The following is a 24268-nucleotide window of genomic DNA, read 5'->3' on the forward strand; positions in this document are numbered from 1 at the left end:
GAAAGATAACCCAAACATGTACCCGACACAAAGATCACTGACACCAGCACCCATCTTCCTATAAAATGGAAAACAAGCCTGTTCATCTACCCAGGTCCTTTTTCCTTAGACCCCATTAGAAACCAAAATGTAACCACTTTACAGGCAAGTTTGTCTAAAAGCACCACAGCACCATATATAGAACCCAGTTCTAACTCCACTGTTTATTCAAATTATATTGTTAACTACAATAAAAAGACTTACTTTTTACCCTGTAGTACAGAAATTCCATTTTAAAAATTTTTATTTTTAATGTTTGTTTATTTCTGAGAGAGAGACAGAGAGAGAGACAGAGCACAAGCAGGGGAGGGGCAGAGATAGAGGGAGACACAGAATCAGAAGTAGCCTCCAGGCTCCGAGCTGTCAGCACAGAGCCCGACGTGGGGCTCAAATCCACGAGCTGTGAGATCACGACCTGAGCTAAAGTTGGATGCTTAACCAACTGAGCCACCCAGGCACCCCCATAAATTCCATTTTTAAATAGCTTTATCTTTCACTATTGTAATATTCACTCCATGCTGGTCAAAAGAAATGCGTTTGAGTGCATTTTTATTATAGCCCATGTTTAATGGCTATATATCTTTATTTAAAGATAAATGTGAATCAATCAAAAATGTTTAAACAATCAAACATGTTACAAAAATTTTTTAATGAGTAAAATGAAGGGCTCTACTTCTCAGAAGGACAAGCAGCACCTGCAGAAGGACATGAAAAACCTTTACTTCAGCTAAAACATACAACAAAATCTACCAGATACAGCCAAAAAGAAAAAAAAAACTTCTTTAAAGCCGTCCAAAACTGTGGATTCAAAGAAATTTCAGTGCATGCCAAAGGGATTTACTAGACAAATGAGGGAGAGAGGCCACTTGGGGCTGTTTGCTGAAAGGGACACAGGGCAAGGAGAAGAGGAGGAAAATCACTGCTTAGAAGATGGTCTAAATCTTGGGTCTAAAGATCCTTCCATGGGGCGCCTGGGTGGCTCAGTCAGTTTAAATGTCTGACCTCGGCTCAGGTCATGATCACAGTTCTTGAGTTCAAGCCCTGCGCTGGGCTCTGTGCTGACAGCTAGGAGCCTGGAGTCTGCTTTGGATTCTATGTCTCCCTCTCTCTCTCTGCCCCTCCCCCACTCACACTGTGTCTCTGTCTCTGTCTCTCTCTCTCTCAAAAATAAATAAACATTAAAAAAAATTTTTTTAATAAAAAGCAGAACTGCTGCCCAGATAGACCAAGAGTTGGTGTCTCTTCCATCATCAAGTACCAATGTCTCACCAACAACCACATTATATTCATCCAGTTGTGATAAGGTAATAAATGGTACAAGGTAAATCCAAAGACACAGTCTGTCTGTGGCCAATCATAATCACTTATAACCCTGCTGTGATTATTTGGACTGTTTCCATTTCCTAACCATTACACAGGTCAGTGAGATGAACATCTTTATGTAACTTTACCCATCTCTCTTTTCTTAAGATCAGTTTTTAAATGTGGAACATGAGGCAAAAGGAAGAACTCTAAGGTTTTGGTAATTATTAACACATGCTATCCAGAAAGATGCTTAACATTTAAAATTCTACCACGAGCAAACATCTCCCAACTGCAAAAGCAAAGAAAAGAGCCAGCACACCTACCTGGCAGTTCTACCTGCTCGGTGAATGTATGTGTTGGCATCCTCTGGACAATCAAACTGAAGAACCCAATTCACAGCTGGGAAATCTGAACAGAAGGAGCATCAAGTTAGGAAACTAGTTGCAAGATCTACCATGCCACACTATTTTTATTTTACATTATCACTTACTAGGACTTTCCATCACATCAAACTGATAGATATCATCTGTGAACTTTATTAAAAATAAAATTAACTACAGGAACCAAGAGATAATAAACAATTCTCCATTGACAGAGTGAACTAAAATCAATGACAGTGTTTGAATACAAAGATTCTTTTCTATCTAAAACAGAAGAGATTGCTTCGTGTCAGACAAATAATAAAATTTTAATAACCTAAAAGAACCCACTTTTCATGGGCTCCTAGTGAACTACAAAACTGGTTTCCCAATTTAAAGGAAGGAAACTTTACTTTTCTTGCTATTCCCATCTCCATTCAAATTAATGATTCTAAGTCCCTTTTCTCACTTCCGACTACAGAAGTTTTCACTCATTTCCAGATATCCTGTTCTCAATTACTTGAAAGAACTACCTTTAGTCATTAGTGGATTTTGCTGTGAGAATTTTAGATCAATTTCCCTAATAGAGATAAGGGCTGATAAGTCAAGGAAGAGGAAGAAAGATCTGGAAAGAAGAGTGTCAGGATGACAAATACGCATGAGGTTTATGGAGCAACCAGCGTGGGTAAGAGCTGGAGATGGAACTTGCAAGAGGGGAAGGGTCTAAGGGAAGAGAGAAATGGACCGGGTTTGAACTGGTAGCAAAGAAGGTATGGGACATCTGCTAGAACATTCGAGAAAACTCATACAGACAATCACAACAGACAATCACACAGCCCAGACAAGGTAAATACAAAAGGATGATTTTACCAAAAGTCATGGTATAACAACAATACAAGCCAGAGAGCTTTAAAAACATGTATACTTGGCTACTGCCTCCAGTCACATGTGAGTGAACATATATAATGTCTGAGATACACTTTCAAATACTCCAAGAAAATCAAGGAGACAGGAAGAAAAAGGGGATCATGGAAAAGATGGTTGTCAAAGCTGGGTAACATACCTGATGGTACCTGAGATCTATTCTTCATGTATGTTTAAAATCTACCACAGTAATTAACATAAAACAAAGCCACTGAACAATTTAAATTACCACCTACTTAATCTCTTGTCACGTGTTCTGATCTCTACTTCCTGTAATTACTTCCATACCCCATCCCACCACCACAAAGCCACCAGCTGTAAAACGGTATCACAGTGGCTTTCTGAAACTTTAAACACATTAAGTATGCTTTTAAAATAAAAACATTTGGTGAAAAAATGGGATTTCAAATTTTCTTGTTAAGTAAGTTGTAATATTTTATCATGTTTCCAATTTTCAAAGAAACATAGAAAGGTGTCTTTACACCTTTAATCCGCCTTTGATTCTGTGGGCTGCTCAGGATTCTAGGATTATTACCATAAGCAATAAACACAGAAGGTGAAAATACAACCAAAATTTTCACTGATGTATCCTTAATCATATTGGTTACCAATTTACTTATTTTTCTAAGAAAAAAAGGCCCAATTATTTGAGTATAACTATACGGAATCCCCAAATCCATCCATTTATAAGCAAATTCTATATGCCATGACCACAAAATCTTTTCTTCTAAGTTCTCACCCAGCCCCCTGGCTGCAATGTCAGTAGCAAAGAGAACTGCAGCCTTCTTGCGGACGAATTCATTGTAGACCTCCATCCTTCTCATCTGCTGCTGCCGGCCGTGCAGCGCAAGGATAGAGATCCCAGGACGTAGCCGACAGAACACCCGGTACAGATACTGGACCTAGGCAGTAACAGAAAAAGGAGTTTGGTACTTCCAGATAACAGCAGCAGTCAAGCAAACTTGGGAGATTAGCAGCAAACATGCTTTAAGGAGCACAAGTTTCACCAAACAAAAAATGTAGGGCAGAGAAAGGGAAACACAGTCTGGAGTTGTGGTCTTCGAGCACTTTTTGTTCACATTATTTCCTATAAGAATTTTTTTTTTAATATGCTGCCCTTAGGGGCGCCTGGGTGGCTCAGTCGGTTAAGCATTCAACCCTTGACTTTGGCTCAGCTCATGATCTCACACTTTGTGAGGTCGAGCCCAGCATGTCACATCGGGCTCTGGACACTGACATCGCGGAGCCTGCTTTGGATTCTGTCTCCCTCTCTCTCTGCCCCTCTCCTGCTCACTATGTCTCTTTCAAAATAAATAAAAATTTTAAAAACTTTGTAAAAAATGCTCCCCTTACATTTCAACTTGACAGCTGACATTTTTTCAAGTGTAATGAGTTGCAAAAAATGTAATTTCTGATATATCGTAAATATGGAGAATTTAAAACAAACCTCTTACACATGTATCCAGTAGATTCTAAGTAGTAGAGCGATCTGATACCTACGATCATTTTTAAAATATGTAAAGATTACGAAGGCCATGCCTGTGTGAAAGAGGGCCCCTCAACTTTGCTGTGACCCTCAAACTGCTATAAAAAAATCAAGTCTTTAAAAAAAAGTGAACACAAAATAAAATCCTCAAGAGAAAGAAATTTTGCATTTCTTCTCCTTCTTGAACTTTTATGGCAATTTCCTGACCCCACGGAATTTTATCTTAATAGTTTTATGCTTCAAAGTCTTTTGATTATCTTATCAGTATTTATGACTTTCTACTATAAAACACTGAATATCAGTTTTAATTTCTAATCTCCTGTGGCCATAAAGCTATTAAAAATTCTCAGACTAAGCTATTACTACATTAGTATATAACTGACCAGGACAAGAAATGTTAGAATTTAAAAAAAAGCAAAACAAGAAATACTGATAGACACAATAATTTTGTTATACAACACTAGAAGTTATTATAGCTCTTCATAAATGGAAATAAATGGAGCTGATTATTGGCTCTATTCCTCTTTAGTTTACATATTAATAAACGAATACTACTTGAATGGTAGACTGAGACAGAGTAAAGCATCATTTTATTCCTATTTTCTCTTTCTAATGTGCACATTAAGAAAATCCCTTCATGAAATTACAGAAAATTGGACTCGAAGGAACGCTTGTGCACTGCTGGTGGGTATGCAGACTGGTGCAATCGCTGTGGAGAACAGTATGGAGGTTCCTCAAAAAATTAAAAATAGAACTACCATATGATCCAGTAATTCTACTTCTGGGTATTTATCTGAAGAAAACAAAAACACTAACTCCAAAAGATATATGCACCCCTATGTTTACTGCAGCACTGTTTACAACAGCGAAGATAAGGAAGCTGCACAGTGTCCATCCAAAGATGAATGGATAAACACATACACATACATACACACACACAATGAAATATTACATGGCCATAAAAAATGAAATCTTGACATTTGCCACAACATGGATGGAGCTGGAAGGAACAATACTAAGTGAAATAAGTCACAGAAAGATTTGTACCATGATTTCACTTAAGTGAAACCTAAAAAACAAGCAAACAAAAGACAAAAAAACAAAGAAAAAAAAACACTCTTAAATACAGAGAACTAGTGGTTGCCAGAGGGGAGGTAGGTGAAATAGGTGAAGGGGGATTAAGTACACTTACCATGTAAGCACTGAGTAATATACAGAATTACTGAATCACTATGTCATAAACCTGAAACTAATATAACACTATATGTAAATTACACTGGAATTTAAAAAGTAAATTTAAAAAAAGAAAATGTAGGGGCACCTAGGTGGCTCAGTCAGTTAAACGTCCGACTTCAGCTCAGGTCATGATCTCACAGTTTATGAGTTCGAGCCCCGTGTCGGGCTCTGTGCAGGCAGCTCAGAGCCTAGAGCCTGCTTCATATATTGTATCTCATTCTCTCTCTGCCCCTCCCCCATTTGTGCTCTGTCTCTCAAAAATAAAACGTAAAATAAAAAAAATTTTTTTAAAGAAAAAAAGAAAATGTACTAGAAGGAAACTTAACTCTTTAAACTCCTATAAAATAGGTCAAAACCATGACAGATAAAATTTATAACAATCCCATCAGCTATTAAGTCCATTAAGTCTCCTCACAAATTTTGTTAAAAGTTAAGAATGGTTGGTGGGCATCTGGGTGGCTCAGTCGGTTAAGTGTCCGACTCTTGATATCGGCTCAGGTCATGATCTTAAGATCATGAGATTGAACCCTACATCAGGCACCGCACCGAGCATGGAGCCCGTTTGGGATTCTCTTTCTCACGCTCTCAAAATAAATAAATAAACAACAACAACAACAAAGCAAAGAATGGTAAGGCCAGTGAACTGCAGAACAACTTGGTACCATGTTCTCAGAGCCATTCACTTTCCAAACAGCGAAACCCTTGGTGCTAGGAAGGCTCTAATGGCCTGAGACAATGCACCAGTAAGAGTACAGACAGATGGACTCATGGCTTTGTTCTGCAGGTTTAAAAGGGCCACCATGAGAAGGGGAGAGGGGAAACGTGAACCTGCGGACGACAGACGCACCCTCAGGCAAACCAATCTCATAAAAGTACATATGCACCCAGGAAGTGTCAAGTGAGTCCATGAAAACTTGCTGCAGTCTGCATCTCCTGAATCAAAACTGTCCTTGGATTCCTGCTCTTGACAAAACTCGGTGAGGTGGATGACTTCCCAAGATCACTCTGGCTAGAATGTGTGATAACTATAAGCAAGGAAAGTGCGAGAATGAAGAGAGCAGCCAGGATTAGGAGAAAGTCAAGCGTGTATGAGATTTAGTTTTGGCCTGAGGTGTAATGAGAGGTGGTCGAGCTAATGAGAGTTACCAATATATTGACTATGAGATGAAGACGTGCGATAATTAAGGATTCAGTCATCTGAGATGGGGAAGAGGTGGACGGAAAAGATCTTCAGGATACGAAATCTTAAATCATTTTTCATACTTTAAACTTGAGATACTCAACAGGAAATCTCAAGACACTCAACAGGAAATCTCTAGTATTCAAGTGGATACACAAGTCCGGGGCTCAGGAGAGCGGTCAGAGCTTGAGATGTCAATTCGGCAGTTGTTAGAACACAGATGGCACTTAAAACCATGGGACTGAAGAGGTTTCCTAAAAAGAGTATGCACCAAAAAAAGGACAGAGTACAACAGACAGACCACTATTAACTTCCCTGTAAGCTGGAGAGAATCTCACTGGCATATTTATCAGGCTAAGCACTCAAAAAACTATAAACCTAGAATCCACCTACTATATGCCAACAACTATATATCATTAGGTAATCTGAAATATAGAGAAGAAAGGAACATAAAAATCAATCAAGGTCCCTCCCTCTTTAAGGGAAGAGACTAAGTTTCCTTATTTATCACTGAATCCTTTATTCATAGCAAGTGACTAATGTTAAAGAAATGTGTAACTGAATTAAAGACATAAACACTCTAGAAGGAAAGGAGAGAAAACAGCTGATTATAACACAGGGATTGGCAATACTGGAGAGGGACCTCCAGATGTAACATTTGAGCTTAGCCTTAAAGGACATTCAACACTCCCTCAGCATTAGTGTAAAGGGGTACAGGCAGGGCACTCCAGAGATCACCACGATCAAGGACACCGAGGCATGGAAATAAATGGCACATTCAGGTAAGAATTCCTAGAGGGTGGGAGTCAGATTATAAACACCTGCAGTTCATCCAGTTATTCAATGGCGTGATCTGCCAATATTCACGGATGGACACCACGCTTATCTATCATGTTCCTCACCACATCTAGCACTGTATTTATCAGAATAGAAGAAATTGCTTTTTATCTAACTGAAATTTGCTATTTTAAAAGGGATGATTCAACAAGAATTACTTAATCATTCAGTACCTCTTTACAACTGGAGAAAAATACAATACTTTTCTTCTTCAGGTGGCTTCTCAAAAAGGAATACAACACACTTATTTTTTGCTGCAGCTCGCAAACTATGTAGTTCTGTTCCAAAGTGGCAGGGGTGCTTATGAAAATAAGAGGAGGAAATACATTAAAAACATGCCACATTGGTTAACTTTGAAATCCAGACCCCACCAAAAAAAAAAATTAGAAAAAGAAATGATTAGCAACAGCATGGCTCTCCAACAAATTTCTCATACACACACATACATATACCCCAAAAGAGAACTTCTTAGGAATCAGAACTAGAATTGGATCATCACAATTTTGCAAATCCTAATGAAACCATGGATCGAGAATAATCATCACTGGCTCCTAAAACTTTTAAGATTAAAAAGCTATCCTTCCTGTCATAAAGGTATTGTTTGATTCAGATTCATTCTTTGGCCTGTAGCACTAACAATGAAAGCTGGATTAAATATAAATCAAAAAAACTGAAGGCATCAGAGATCAACCAAGGCAGCTAGGACTTGAGGTGCTAAAAAAGAAAACAGACATGCCCTGAGGCAAGCCCCATATTCATCCCCACCTTCCCCTCAAAGCATCTGTTGATTTGCAAGACAGATAAGAATTGGGAGTAGAACCCTGAGGCCTACACACCTCAGCCCACGATCCTTGAGAGCAGGAACCATAAAACACTGAATCTTAAATTCTTCACAGGATCTTCCCATGAAAAGTGGGACGAACTCCTAAACTCAACACACACACACACACACACACACACACACACACACACACACAGCAAAATGACTGAAAACAAACAAAAAGCAACATCCAGGAAGCTGAGAGCTGAGCAGAGACCCTGGCAGCCTCAGCGCTATGAGGTTCAGAACTTGCCAGAGGGGAAGGGCTCTGGAAACACCCAGGACTTTCAGCTGAGACTTCCAGAGGGCTAGATCTCATGACTCCAGGCAAAACAAAAGGAGAATAACCCCAGAGTCTACAAGCCAGGATAGCCCAGATCAAGGTCATCTGTCCATACCACATCTATCTGCCACAAAAAAAAAAAAAAAAAAAAACCATCAGACATGGTTTCACTAAGAACCGAAAATAAGAAAATCTTAAATGATACACAATACCCTCAAAAGAACAGGAAAACCATCGGCTAACTCTGACATCGGCTAATTTTGATACAATAGTAGTTAGAACAGAAATGTATCTTTAAAGAAAAAAACCTGCCAAGATATCTTCCAAAAATGAGGAAGAACTAGAGATGTTCTCAGAAAAGTCAAAACAGAATTTTTCCACTAGTAAACCTGAACTAAAAAAAAAAAGTTCTTTTGAACACAAGAAATAAAGAATAACTATTTGGATAAATCTAAATAAATACTGATGTTTCAAAAAGTATTAATAACAGCTTATGGAATTTAAAATGTGTGAAATTAAAATGCTTCACGATGAAGACACAGTGGAAAAGGGTAAAGAAACTTAAAATAATGGGGTAAGGTAAATGTCAATGAACTAAATCCTCCAGTTACAAAGTAATGATCATACCTGATAAGAGAACCACATATTGCTTGTAAAGTCAAATAAATCTAAAATGTAAGGCTGGGGGCGCCTGGGTGGCGCAGTCGGTTAAGCGTCCGACTTCAGCCAGGTCACGATCTTGCGGTCTGTGAGTTCGAGCCCCGCGTCAGGCTCTGGGCTGATGGCTCAGAGCCTGGAGCCTGTTTCAGATTCTGTGTCTCCCTCTCTCTCTGCCCCTCCCCCGTTCATGTTCTGTCTCTCTCTGTCCCAAAAATAAATAAAAAACGTTGAAAAAAAAAAAATTAAAAAAATAAAATAAAATAAAATAAAATGTAAGGCTGTATATAATGTAAGGAGTCAACGGCCAGAAAAAGATTCACCATGCAAACACAGACCAAGAGAAATTTACTACAAGGAGACTAATATCAAACTAGACTTCAAGGCAAAAACTATTAGTAGAGATAAAGAACATTTCATAATGATTAATGACACTAACAGGAAATATAAAATTACTTTTGCATGCAACTAACAACATAAGCTCAGAATAGCCATTTCAATTTTGAAATGCTTCATAATTCACCACAGAATTCAACTTATATTCACTGTAAAACACAGCAAATTACAATGATTCAAAGAGAACGATTTTTTTCTCAAAAAAAAAAAAAAATCATTAGAAGCGCAATTTCACTGCAACAGCAACATAAAGAAACCACCCTATTATACCTTTTCTAAGTACATTCTGATATACAACTTCAGAAAGATCTAACTTTTTAAAATTATTTTTCTGGTCCTGCATGATTCTAGAGTAGATATTCTATACTGCCTTAAAAATTTTCTTGACCGTGATTTCCCCATGGTGTATTAACCAAGTTAATGGCTAGAGAAGAAACTTCAATAATGATATGAGACAAAATTCACAAAAGTATCTGCCTTCTGTGGTGCTTCTGGTGAACTGGACATTAGAGAGTACTACAGTCATTATCACATAACCTGCAACTGTCAGTTGTCATTGGAGACATGGTTTCTGAAAACCCCATTTCTTCTAAGTGATGCATTTCAAAAATCACTTATAAAATAAACAGTATTTGCATTTGTTTTTTTCTAACTCTGATCTATAGATAATAACCCACTATTACCTACAGAAATTGGTAACAAGAAATCTATGTACAATTACCTTAAATCATGCAGTTTTTAGATGTTACCTAATGACTGAAAAATTTGTATCTGGTAAAGACACTAAAAAGTTGTGAAAATAGGCAGCAAGCAAACAGCCAAAAAAAACAAAAAACAAAAAAAAAAAAAAACGAAGAAAATCAAGGGGAGCCTGGGTAGCTCAACTGGTTAAGTGTACGACTCTTGATCTCGGCTCAGGTCATGATCTCAAGGGTTGTGAGACTGAGCCTGTCTTGTTGCACACTGACAGCACAGAGCTTGCTTGGGATTCTCTCTTGCTCTCTCTCTACCCCTTCCCTGCTCTCTCTCTTAATATAAATAAACTTGGGGCGCCTGGGTGGCTCAGTCGGTTAAGTGTCCGACTTCAGCTCAGGTCACGATCTCGCGGTCCGTGAGTTTGAGCCCCGCGTCGGGCTCTGGGCTGATGGCTCAGAGCCTGGAGCCTGCTTCCGATTCTGTGTCTCCCTCTCTTTCTGCCCCTCCCCTGTTCATGATCTGTCTCTCTCTGTCTCAAAAATAAATAAAACGGTAAAAAAAAATTTTTTTTTACATAAATAAATAAATAAATAAACTTAAGACAAAGAAGAAAAAGAAAATAAAAAGTGACTCTTTAGATTATTAATTGTACCAAGAATTTCAATAGCTACCTCAATACAACGTTACAAACAGCAACCACTGTCTACTCCGTAGTAAGCTAAGGAGGAGATAAAGAATCTCTTGCTATGCCACTCCCGAGTTCTTGAGAACCATGTTCATCCACTGAGAATGCCTGGAAGCATGGAGTCTGGCCTCTTCTAGGGCTTTCTTTAATCCTAAACATTTATTAGCTGAACAACATTAAGGTGGGCCCCAAGGCCCATATTCCCAGTATTTAACAACTTTCTAAGAGGATAATCCACCATTTTCCCCAATCTATTCCTTCTCAGACTAAGATTTCATAGCAAGAAATCGAAGACAGAGATAATCCATATGGAGACCTTCAACACATATCTACTTATGTTCACTAGAAAACATTTCTGCAAGTCAAGCATGTCCACAATCGACAGTGATTCATACCAAACATACAAACACAAACTTCCACTTGTATCAAAATACACTTTGAAACCTACTTCCCCCAACCCATTTCCCACACAGCCATACAACCCCACCACCCCCCATTTTATGCAGGGGTAGTTGTTAACAAACACCTGTTCACATCTTACAGAAAGATATGTGTTCCTCAGACCACATGAGAAATATTGCACTAGAGTATTCCCACATTTAAAGGTCCATCAAATATTTAAATAATTGTAATATATTTTACTATGCTTTTCATATTTTATAACACATAAAATGACGTCTAGTTTCCTAAAAAAGGTAGTATTCATTTAAAATACCAAATTCTTATAGTAAAAAGAACACTGATTTTTTTAATTGAATCAAATATGGCTACAAGTAGTACATACCTGTATTTTGCTTTTTCATGAACCCAGACATACTCAGGGTTTTTCAAACTCAAGCGTGCAAGGTCCTTTACAGATTTGGTTTGGGTAGCTGAGAAAAGCAAAGTCTGACGTTTCTTGGGAAGATTTTCAATAATAGCATTCATGGTATCAGCAAAGCCCATATCCAAGATTCTATCTGCTTCATCAAGAACTAAAAAAAGAAAATTCAAGGTGAATTACAACATTTAAAATATACATTAGGCTAAATGCAATGTAGTATTCAGGACTGGATCCCAGAAGAGAAAAAGGGCATTAGCAGAAAAATCGGTGAAATCCAAATAAAAGTCTGGAATTTATATAACGGAACAATGTTAATCTTCATTTTGACGAAATATGTGGTTACATGCCACAGTTATGTAAGATGTCACACTAGGGGAAACTGGGGAAAGGGTATAAAGCAACTCTCTGTACTATCACTGTAACTGTAAATATAGAATTATTCCAAAATAAAGACGTGATTAAAAGTATATATACACACGTTAGGTAATATCACCAGAAGTGGATGTATCTTAAGAGATAAATTCCTAGCAGTGTCAGATAAAGAAGCATCTAATTTCATATACAACTACTTATATTCTTCTGACCATTTTGTTTAAAAAAAAAAAAAAAAAAAAAAGTCTAGTTGTACTCTCTGGGTTTAGAACCCATATGCCAAAAAATTGTTTCAAGTTATTCTCAGATGTTTTATTGAATAAATATTAAGATTAAAAATGTCTAACATTAAAATTGATGAGGCTTCTCTCCTAAGTCTGAGATTGTTTCATTAGAAATTCATTAGACTTACCTAACATTTGGAGATTGGTAGCATGAAAACATATTGTTTCATCCATGTGTTGAAGAAGCCGACCCGGAGTACAAACAAGTATATTTATGTTATTGATCCTCTCAGCTTCATGTTTCAGATCCTGAAAACAGTTGTTTCTTCTGATTACACAGACACATTACTGAGCAGCCCATGTATCAAAACTATAAAAGCCATCTGCATGCTACTTCTCACAGCAATGTAGATATGCTACAAACAGATAGGATTTCCCCCTTCGATTTCTGCAGCACATCCCAATTTCTGGGCCAAATAAAAGTCCTCAGTAAAGACCTAAAGAGCTCAGAGTGCCTCTAGATTCTTAATTATACCCAGGATTCTGAGGCCAAGAAAAAATTTCCCATGAATGCTCCAAGTCTTCACTTCTCTTTACATCGGCCAGAACCGACTTAAAGTAGAATCGTTGTCATTATTTAAGTCAGAACCCAGAGGCACTCTCTGACACCATTCACACTGCACTTTGTGGACTAGGGCGAGGGAAGCTGAGCTCTCTACACTCTAGAAGGTGTCTCCTTGAATGTTCGTCATTAAAGCTGGGTGACAGGTACATCAGTACGTGAGGGTTTGGGATGGATGCTACACTTCCTTCATGTATGTTTGCATATGAACCCAAGTATTATCTTCACAGTCTAGAAGAGCCTCCAGCACAAACAAGCAGTCCAAGTGAAGCAGAAGGTAGAGCAGAAGCTGAGTAGCTGGCCCCACTATCACCTAAAATCAACATTCCTCAAGACTATCTTCTGCTCCAGAAAGCTGGAGTGACCTCACTCAGGTCATACAAAACTGATTTTTAAAACAAAGACTGTGAGGGTGCCTGGGTGGCTTCAGTCGGTTAAGCGTCCAACTCTTATTTCTGCTTAGGTCATGATCTCGCAGTTCATGAGTTCGAGCCCCACATCAGGCTCTCCACTAAATGTGCAGAGTCTGCTTGAGATTTTCTCTCTCTTTCTCTCTCTCTCTCTCTCTCTCTCTCTCTCTCTCTGCCCCTTACCCATGCACACTTTCTCTCTCTCTCTCAAAAATAAACCTCTTTAAAAAATAAAAACATAAAACACAGTAAAAGAGAAAAAAAGGGCATTACATATGATAAGTGGATTGATCGAAGAAGACACACATTTGTAAATATTTATGCACCAAACACAGAATCAGTGAAACAAAAAAAATAACAACAGACATAAAGGGAGAAATTGACAGCAATACAATATTAGTAGGAAACTTTAATACCTCGCTTACATCAATGGACAGATCATTGGCACAGAAAATCAATGAGGAAACATTGGACTTAAACAATACATTAGACCACATAGACTTAACAGGTACATACAAAACATTTCATCCCAAAATTGCAAAACACACATATTTTCCAAGTGTAAAATGGAACATTCTCCAAGACAGATCACATGCTAGGCCACAAAACAAGTCTCAAACTGAAGACTGAAATCATATCAACCATCATAGTGATACAGGCCTACCACAAAAAAAAAAAAAAAAAAGAAAAGAAAACGGGGGTGGGGGGAGTGCCTGGGTGGCTCAGTTGATTAAGCATCCGACTTCAGCTCAGGTCATGATTTCACAATTTATTTATTTATTTTGAGAGAGAGCATGCATGCACGCACAAGTGGGGGTTCAAGCCCTGCATTGGGCTCTGTGCTGACAGCTCAGGGCCTGGAGCCTGCTTCAGATTCTGTCTCCCTCTCTCTGCCCCTCCCCAGCTCACTCACTCACTCTCTCTCTCTCAAAAATAAACATTAGAAAAAAAAAATTTTTAATACCCAAAATAAACAATGTAAACTTTACATCAACAGGAGCCAGAAGAAGAATAAATAAAGCCCAAAGTTCTTGGAAGAAAATAAAGATCAGAAATAAATAAATAAATTAATTAATTAATTAAATAAAATAGAGTCTCCAAAAAAAAGACAGAAAATATCAACAGAACAAAAACTGGTTCTCTGAAAAGATTTATTTTTGACTGATAAAACTGCTAACCATGCTCATCAAGCAAAAAAGAGAGAGAAAACTCCCCACAAAAAAAAAATCACAAATGAAATTACAACCAACAACAGAGAAATACAAAGAATAATAAGAGACAACTGGAATTACATTACAACAAGTTGAAAAGTCTAGATAACAATGGATAAACTCCTAGAAACACACAACCTTCCAAGACTGAATCACAAAGAAATAGACAATCTGAAAAAACTAATTATAAATAATGAAATTGAATCAATAATTTTTTTGGGGGGGTGGGGTGTGCCTGGGTGGCTCAGTCGGTTAAGCAACCCGACTTCAGCTCAGGTCATAATCTCACAGTTCGTGGGTTTGAGCCCTGCATCAGGTTCTGTGCTGACAGCTCAGAGCCTCGAGCCTGCTTCGGATTCTGTGTCTCCCTCTCTCTCTGCCCTTCCCCCACTTGTGCCTTCTCAAAAGTAAACACTAAAATAAATAAAAATAATTTTTTAAAGTTTTTTTTAATTTATTTTGAGAGAGAGCATGCATGCACGCACAAGTGGGGAAGAGGCAGAGAGGAGAAAGAGAGAATCCCAAGCAGGCTCCGCATTGTCAGCATGGAACCCCATATGGGACTCAAACTCCTGAGCCATGGGATCATGACCTGAGCAGAAAAGACAAGTGTCAGACACTCAACTGACTGAACCACTCAGGCACTCATGAATAGGTAATTTTGAAACTCTGAAAAATCAAAAGTCCAGGACCAGGCGGCTGCACAGGTGAATTCCAACACTTAAAGAAGAGCTAGTACCTATCTTCCTCAAAATGTTCCCCAAATTGAAGAGGAAGGCACACTCCGAAACTCATTTCCCAAAACCAACATTACCCTGATACCAAAACCTTACAATAACACCATTAAAAAAAAGAAAACCACAGGCTACTATCACCAACAAACACAGATGCAAAAATCCTCAACAAAATGTTAGCAAACCCAGATTTAATGCAATCCCTATCAAAATACCAACAGCAGTTTTGACAGAACCAGAACAAAAAATCCTAAAATTTGTACAGAAGCACAGAAGACCTTGAGCAGCCAAAGCAATCCTGAAAAACAAAAACCAAACTAGACGTATCACAACTCCAGATTTCAAGTTATACCACAAAGCAGCAGTGATTAAAAAACAGTATGGTACTGGCATAAAAACACACATAGATCAACTGGATAGAACAGAAAACCCAGAAATCAAGCCACAACTATATAGTCAATGAATCTTTGACAACGTAAGAAAGAATATCCGATGGAAAAAAGACAGCCTCTCCAACAAATGCCGTTGGGCAGCCACATGCAAAAGAATGAAACTGGACCACTTTCTTACACCACACACAAAAATAAACTCAAAATCAATTAGAAAATTATTGAAAAGAGCACAGGGAGTTGCAGGAAGCCAAGCTATCCAATCAGCCTGATGGCAGGGCCCAGGCGGTGGGCGGATCGGGACTGCATGGCGGCCCATCGAAAGTGAAGCTTCTTGTACTCCTGCTTTTATGTAATTTGGCCTCAGTGCTGGTCAGGGCAGCCCCCCTACCAATGAAGTACCTGGGGATTGGTCGGTTGGGGAATTGCCCACGACAGGCCCTCCGGGAAAAGAACCATCGGGGAAAGAAATAAAATTCCGTAGGGAAATTATGCGGCCCTGCATCCAGCCCTTGCCACCCCCTATAAAGACTCCTCTACCTAAAGGAAGGACAGCCCCATATATTTCGCAGCCAAGGAGGGGGACAAATGGGTTTGAAATCCCCACTCCGGCAACAAAGGACCATATCTATGGATACAAGTTACTCCAACCCCTAGGCCCACTTGGCCCCCAGGAGGCATTCCAGATGATAACTGGACCTGGGGGATTAAGGTACAGAATGGTTCATTAGTTCCTAGGTATACATTGTCTCTCCGGGAGCGCATAAGGCGCGAGTTCCCAGGGCCCTCTTGGCTCCCTCCCAGACCAAAGCGAACACTTTTGTTCCTTGTGCCACAAATGGTCCAAAGGAACAACTAAGAAGTCACGTCCCTGTAAACATTCTACTTGAGGTGTTGAGAGCCAGATGACCTTGAAAGGGCAGGAGGGAACGTTACAAGAAAATAACTATGTTGTTCCTTAATGGGTGATTACACAAAGGAACATTTTTAGAATTAGGTAATGCCAGAAAACATAGATGATGCACGCTATAAGAAATTTGCTAACAAATATAATGCCACACTTGCCACAATAAAGCGGCCAGTCTAACACATTGCCGTTGTCTGTGTCCATTTGTTATTTTCGCCAACACTGTTCATCCTTCGGGAACCCCTGGACCTGCTGGGGCTGGACCCTGGCAGGGAGTAATCTCTTGGCATCAGCCATAGCAACATTTTTCTAGAGATGTCAGAGGCAAGAGAAATAAAAGCAAAGATAAACTATGGGGACTACATCAAAATAAAAAGTTTCTTCACTGCGAAAGAAACAATCAACAAAACTAAAAGACAACCTATGAAATGGGAGAAGATGTTTGCAAAAGACTAATTATCCAATAATTTGCAAATTATCTGATAAAACGTTAGAATCCAAAATGTATAAAAACTGATACAACTCAATGCTCAAACAATGAATAATCCAATTAAAAAATGGGCAATTGACATGAACAGGCATTTTCCCAAATAAAACAAACAAATGGACAACAGACACATGAAAAGATGCTTAACATCCCTGGTTATCAGTGAAATTCAAGTCAAAACTACGATAAGATATCACCTCACATCTGTCAGAATGGCTAAAAGCAACAACACAAGAAACAACAGGTGCTGGTGAGGATGTGGACAAAAGGGGACACTTTTGCATTGTTGGTTAGAATGCAAACTGGTACAGCCACTCTGGAGAACAATATGGAGGTTCCTCAGAAAATTCAAAATAAAACTACTCTATGATCCAGCAATCATACTACTGGGTTTTTACCCAAAGAATAAAAAAATACTAATCCCAAAAGATTCATGCACCTTGATGTTTATATAGCAGCATTATTTCCAATAGCCAAATTATAGGAACAACCCAGGTGTCCAACGATTACGGAATAGATAAAATAGATTTGGGGCACCTGAGTGGCTCAGTCAGTTAAGTGCCCGACTCTTGACCTCGGCTCAGGTCATGATCTAATGGGTCGTGGGATCAAGCCCCACAATGAGTTCTGTGCTGATGGCATGGAGCCTGCTTGTGATTCTCTCTCTCCCTCTCTCTCTGCCCCTCCCCCATTCACACTCTTTCTCTCAAAATAAATCAACTTAAAAAAAAAAGATGTGGTATACATATACAATGGAATATTACCCAGCCATAAAAAAGAATGAAATCTTGCCACTTGCATGACATGGATGGAGCTATATAGTATTATGCTAAAAGAAATAGTCAGAGAAAAACAAATACCATATGTCACTCATATGTGTAATTTAAGAAACAACAAATGAGCAAAGAAAAAAAGAGATAGGGGCGCCTGGGTGGTGCAGTCGGTTAAGCGTCCGACTTCAGCCAGGTCACGATCTCGCGGTCCGTGAGTTCGAGCCCCGCGTCAGGCTCTGGGCTGATGGCTCGGAGCCTGGAACCTGTTTCCGATTCTGTGTCTCCCTCTCTCTCTGCCCCTCCCCCGTTCATGCTCTGTCTCTCTCTGTCCCAACAATAAATAAAAAACGTTGAAAAAAAATTAAAAAAAAAAAAAAAAAGAAAAAAAGAGATAAACCAAGAAACAGACTGTTAACTATAGGGAACTGATAGTTACAAGAGGGAAGGTACATAGGAGGATGAGGGAAACGGGATGGAGATTAAAGAGTACAACTATTATTATGGAAAAAAATAATTTAAAAAATATTTGCAAATCAGATCCAACAATACATTTCAAAAACCATACACCACAGTCAAGTGGGATTTATTCCACAGATGCAAGAACAGTTCAACATCTGCAAATCAACACAATAGACAACATTAATAAAGGATTAAAATCATATGATCTCAATAGATGCAGGAAAAGCATGACAAAATTCATCATCCATTCACGATAAAAACTGTCAACAGGGACTCCTGGATGGCTCAGTTGGTTAAGCATCTGACTTCGGCTCAGGTCATGATCTCACAGTTTGTGAGCTTGAGCCCCATGTCGGGCTCTGTGCTGATAGCTCAGAGCCTGGAGCCTGCTTCAGATTCTGTGTCTCCTCCTCTCTCTGCACCTCCCATGCTCATGCTCTATCTCTTTCTGTCTCTCAATAATAAATCAACATTAAAAAAATTAAAAAAAAAAAAAAACCCTCTCCAATTCGAAGAGTTATGCATCCCTATGTTCACAATAGCATTACAACAGCCAAGACACTGAAAGCAACCCAAATGTCCATCAATAGATGAATGGGTAAAGATGTGGTGTGTGTATGTGAGTGAGAGAGACAGAGAGAGAGAGGAAGAGAGAGAGGAAGAGAGAGAGAGAGAGAGAGAGAGAGAGAGAGGCTCAGTCGGTTATGCATCTGACCTTGGCTCAGGTCATGATCTCATGGTTCATGAGTTTGAGCCCCATACCAGGCTCTGTGCTGGCAGCTCAGAGACTGGAGCCTGCTTCGGATTCTTTGTCTCCTCTCTCTGGCCCTCCCCAACTGATCACACTCAGTCTCTCTCTCTCAAAAATAAATAAACGTTAAAAAAATAAAAAAATGAAAAAAGAATGAGATCTTGCCATCTCAAACAACATGGCAGACCCAGAGATTATCCTCAGTGAAATCAGTCAGAGAAGGACAAATACCATATGTAATTTCACTTACATGTAAAATCAAAAAACAAAACAAAACAAAACAAAAAAGCGGAAAGAGACCCATAAATACAGAAAACAAACAGATGATTGCCAGAGGGAAGAAGGATGGGCAAAATGGGTGAAAGGGAGTGGGAGATATAGGCTTCCAGTTATGAAATGGATAAGTCATGGGGATGAAAGTCACAGATAGTCAATAGTACTACAATAGCATGTATGCTGACAGATGCTAGCTATACTTGTGGTGAGCACACATAATGTACAGACTTGTTGAAATGGTATGCTGTAACCTGAAACTAAGACAATTATGTGTTAACTATACTTCAATTAAAAAATTCATTAAAATTTTTTAAAAAATTTTGTAAACCTGTCTTTTTTCTGCTGCTGACCAAGCAATGTTCTGAATTATTCAATCTCTTAAATATTTTCTTAAAAGGAACTAGCCCACATACTCCAATGGTACCTTTCCCAGGTACAATAACAAATAGAATTATAGGTTTTTTAAAGTGTATTAGTGTCAGAGAATCTGATCCACTCAGATACCCTCAAAAAATGGACTTTCTGAACCTTCAAATTTGATAACCAGAACTCTAGATGACAGTCACCACACCAGGAGGCCAGCTTACCTGTTTAGATGAAATCTCCACCTCTTTCCTGTCCACTGCCAACAGTGCCCCAATATACGTTATAGAAAAAAGAAGGACAAGACAAAGGACAAACCTTTCCACCAATGATGAGACCAGCCGAAAAGTCATGATTCTTTCCTACTTTTCGGAGAACCTCAAAAGTCTGATAGGCCAGTTCTCTTGTGGGTGATATAATCAGAACCCCCAGCCCGTCTGTTGAGGTCCACTGCAAACGGTATAAGGCTTCCAACACCTCAAAAAAGACAGCAAATTATGTTTAGTAAGTCCTTTCAGGAGGCGGCATCTTGATTCCTAAGCCAACCGTGCTCCTCCAAATCAAAGGCACATTCTGAGCAGAAGACACACCAGTCACAAGTTCTTTCCAATCAGCAAAATGAAATTCTTTGCTTTTTTTTTTCTTTTTCTTCCAGCCACCAGATCCCTCAAGTCATAGAGGGAAGGGAAAATCAGGCCCTGGCAGCTCAGCTGCTGCCAGAGCCCTGCCCAGAGAAGAATGGCAATCGATGAAAGCTATGTACAGCCCTCAAACTATTCAAACACACTTTGGAAAAATATCTGTCACCATTTTCTAAACGGAAACCACATTAAAATAAACTTTCATACATGTAGTTACTATAATTATATAGTCACTGAATTTTCTAGTTGTGGGCAGACATTGTTAGGAAAAATTGAATTTAAGAGAAAAATAAAAACAACTTTTCAATACTTGGGACAAAAACTCAAATGTGATTTTTCTAAGCCAATTATTTTGTAAGAATTAAATTATGAGATCGACAGCACAACTGAGATAGAAGTAAAGTCCTACGAGTTTTACTGCTCAAAAGGACAGATATCAACGTCCTGGAAAATTTTTCAACGAGTCATTCAATCTAAGTGAGCATATTTCAGCTTTATCCTAAACAAGTGGCAAATATAAATGAAACTGGCAGGTTTACAAGCATAAGCGCATAAATAGCCTCCGAGGCCTTTCCGTGGTCCTACAACAGGGTAGAACCATCCAAACCTGCCACCCAGGAACATCCATATCCTTCAGGAATGTAAAGGCTGGTTAAGGTAATTCATTCATTCAAGTTACTGAGCGTCCACCATGTGCAAGGCACCGCGTTAGGATGGAGGGAATATGGTGGAGAACAGGACAGCTGGGGGCCCCTGTCTGGTAAAAGTGGCATTCTAGCCAGGGGAATCCAATAGGAAACAACTCTCTCCATAATGATTTGTACCTAGGCAAAGAATGCTTTACAATCATATAACAGAGAGGCACTTAGGTGGTTCAGTTGGTTGGGGATCGGGCTCTTGGTTTCGGCTCAGGTCATGATCTCATGGTTCAGCGCACAGGCTCAAGCCCCACATCGGGCTCCATGCTGACCGTGTGGAGCATGCTTGGGATTCTCTCTCTCCCTCTCTCTCTCTGCCCCTACCCCTGCTCACGCACGTGCTCTCTCCCAAAATAAACATTTTTTTTAGAATAAATAAATAACAGGGTGCCTGGGTGGCTCAGTCAGTTAAGCATCCAACTCCTGATTTCAGCTTGGATCACGATCTCAGGTTCACAGGTTCAGGCCCTGCATCAGGCTCTGCGCTGTCAGTGCAGATTCTCTCTCTCACTCTGTGCCCCTCCCCTGCTTGTGTGCACTCTCTCTCTCTCAAAATAAATAAATAAACATTAAAAAAAGGTTTAGGGGCACCTAGGTGCCTCAGTCAGTTGAACATCCAACTTTGATCATGATCAGGTCATGATCTCACGGTCTGTGGGTTCAAGGTCTGCACGGGGCTCTGTGCTGACAGCTCAGAGCCTGGAGCCTGATTCAAAACTGTGTCTCCCTGGGGCGCCTGGGTGGCTCAGTCGGTTAAGCGTCCGACTTCAGCTCAGGTCACGATCTCGCGGTCCGTGAGTTCGAGCCCCGCGTCGGGCTCTGGGCTGATGGCTCAGAGCCTGGAGCCTGCTTCCGATTCTGTGTCTCTCTCTCTCTCTCTCTGCCCCTCCCCCGTTCATGCTCTGTCTCTCTCTCTCAAAAATAAATAAAACGTTAAAAAAAAAAAATTAAAAAAAAAAAAAAAAAACTGTATCTCCCTGTCTCTCTCCCCCTCCTCTACTCACACTCTGTCTCTCTCTCTTTCAAAAACAAACATTTGTTTAAATTAATAAATAAGAAAATAAGTAAAATAAAATCACGTAATAGAGGACCTGACCCAGTATGAATAAACTACTTACTGGAACAAGGAAAGCCAAAGTCTTGCCAGATCCTGTCTTGGCAGCTCCAAGAACATCTTTCCCTTGCAAAGCCAATCCAATAGTCTGCTTCTGTATCTCAGTTACCAAACGGTACTGGGCTTCTTGCAAACCTGCCATGTAGAAGGGAGGAAAGTGATACTGTAGAAAACTCCTACAAAACAGTAGTACGGACTGAACGGCGCCCCCTAAAATTCCTACATTGAAGCCTAACACCCAGTACCTTTGACTGTGACCGTATTCAGAAAGAGGCCCTTTGGGGTGCCTGGATGGCTTAGTCGATTAAGCGTCCAACTTTGTTCAGGTCATGATCTTGCAGTTTGTGAGTTCGAGCCCCATGTCAGGCTCTGTGCTGACAGCTCAGAGCCTGGAGCCTGCTTCAGATTCTGTCTTCCTCTCTCTCTGCCCCTCCCCTGCTCATGCTGTCTCTCTGTCTCAAAAATAAACACTAAAAAAAAAAAAAAAAAAGAGGGCCTTTGAAGTGATGATTAAGTTCAAATGAGCCTTGATCTGATGTGACTGGTGTCCTCACAAGGGGAAATCTGGACACAAAAGAGATACCAATGGTATGACTGCCCAGAGGAACAACCACATGAAGATGCACAAGAGAGTCGTCATCTGCAAGCCAAGGAGAGAGTTCTGGAACAATCCCTTCCACGATGGCTCTCAAAGGAAACTAAACCTGCCAACAACTCCATCTTTGGACTTCCAGCCTCCATAACTGTGAGAATATTAATTTCTTCTAAGCCCCCCAGTCTGTGGGATTTTGTTCTGGTGGCCCTGACACACTAATATAAAAGACATCACTTTTGTTTTCTTGTTCATTTTAACTAACATAATTGGATTTTATTTTAATTCCTGACAGGCTATGGCATCTTGTTTTTTCACTACTGCTCTTTAACCAGTCCAGAAAGGAGATGAGAATGACACATCAGTAAAACTCAAATGAATTAATATTGTTTCCTGGTGTTAAAGCTTCAAGATATCAAAATTATTTGCCAAAATGATCTTTTTCAGGTTAAATACTCTAAATATTTTTCTGTTTATAAAAAACATCAAGAAATCCAACAACATGTCCCAAGATTACCATCCTCCTACCTTTTAATGTTTTTTTGGACAAAGGGAAATCTGAAAATCTTGTAATTTCATTTACATTTATCTGAAAAAAGAACAAGGAGACTGTTCAGCTAAGGTAAAATAACATACTATATAATTCATTTGTCTTACAACAAAACCATTTTTTGTCTACATTGTGCTGTCCAGCTAATTCTTGGTACTACAGGATTGAATTCAATCATCACTACTAATTAAAAACCAATGTTCCTTCTAGAAGGAAATACACCATAAGGAAGTTATCATGAATCAAAAATATAAACTTGTAACAATTTAAATTGGTTTAAAAATAAAAACACCTCATTCATTACACACACACACACACACACACACACACACACACAACCATCACCACCACCACCACCCTCCTTCACCTCTAAGAATATGGTAGGTCAACAGCACATCAATTTTAGGAAGAAACTTTACCTTCAGACCATCCTTCAAGGAATATCAGTTTAAGAAATAAGGAGCAAAGGGACTCTATGTCACAGAGCACAATGAGAATATTTCTACTTACACACTTTGGAGAAATGATTGAACTTAATTGGAGAAATGTATCTTGTTATCACAAACCTTTTCAAGTTTTAACCATAAGTCAATGGCATGCAAAATCCAACCAGACAACTCCTCATTCGGGGGTATAGCAAAGGAGGGGGCATTATTTAACAATAACCAGAGGAAATGTCTCTGTCATGCTTTGAAGCCACAATAAGTAACATTTTGCCCTTTAACTTTACATTATCTAAATGTTCATTACTGATGTTCTTCATTAGCATAAACCCAATTTTCTGAATTTCATTTCAGTTACTCAGGAGAATTATTTTATTACAGATGCTGAAAGCAGGAACTCCTGTTCAGATCTGGGAATACACTGCCAAATTATTCATGATTCACAAAAGGGAAAAGTTGCATTTGTAAGGTTCATTTATTTAAATTATACTCCAGGCAGTAAAGGGATGACAGCTTTTATTTCATT

The 24268-nt window shown here is 39.2% G+C and overlaps 1 protein-coding gene across 1 annotated transcript in view; it reads right to left on the bottom strand.

Annotated features, from left to right (window-relative positions):
• DDX10 (DEAD-box helicase 10) overlaps window positions 1-24268 on the bottom strand; it is a 280373-nt gene that overhangs the window by 246263 nt on the left and 9842 nt on the right. The window contains exons 2-9 of the mRNA XM_049613892.1: window positions 23278-23338; window positions 22162-22292; window positions 20023-20181; window positions 12511-12631; window positions 11688-11877; window positions 7540-7666; window positions 3367-3529; window positions 1668-1752 (exon numbers count right to left, since the gene is read on the bottom strand). Of these exons, the coding sequence (XP_049469849.1) occupies window positions 1668-1752; window positions 3367-3529; window positions 7540-7666; window positions 11688-11877; window positions 12511-12631; window positions 20023-20181; window positions 22162-22292; window positions 23278-23338 (1037 nt within the window). The remainder of the gene's footprint in view (window positions 1-1667; window positions 1753-3366; window positions 3530-7539; window positions 7667-11687; window positions 11878-12510; window positions 12632-20022; window positions 20182-22161; window positions 22293-23277; window positions 23339-24268) is intronic.

This window comes from Panthera uncia, chromosome D1 (assembly GCF_023721935.1).
Source record: "Panthera uncia isolate 11264 chromosome D1, Puncia_PCG_1.0, whole genome shotgun sequence".
Lineage (NCBI taxonomy): Eukaryota > Metazoa > Chordata > Mammalia > Carnivora > Felidae > Panthera > Panthera uncia.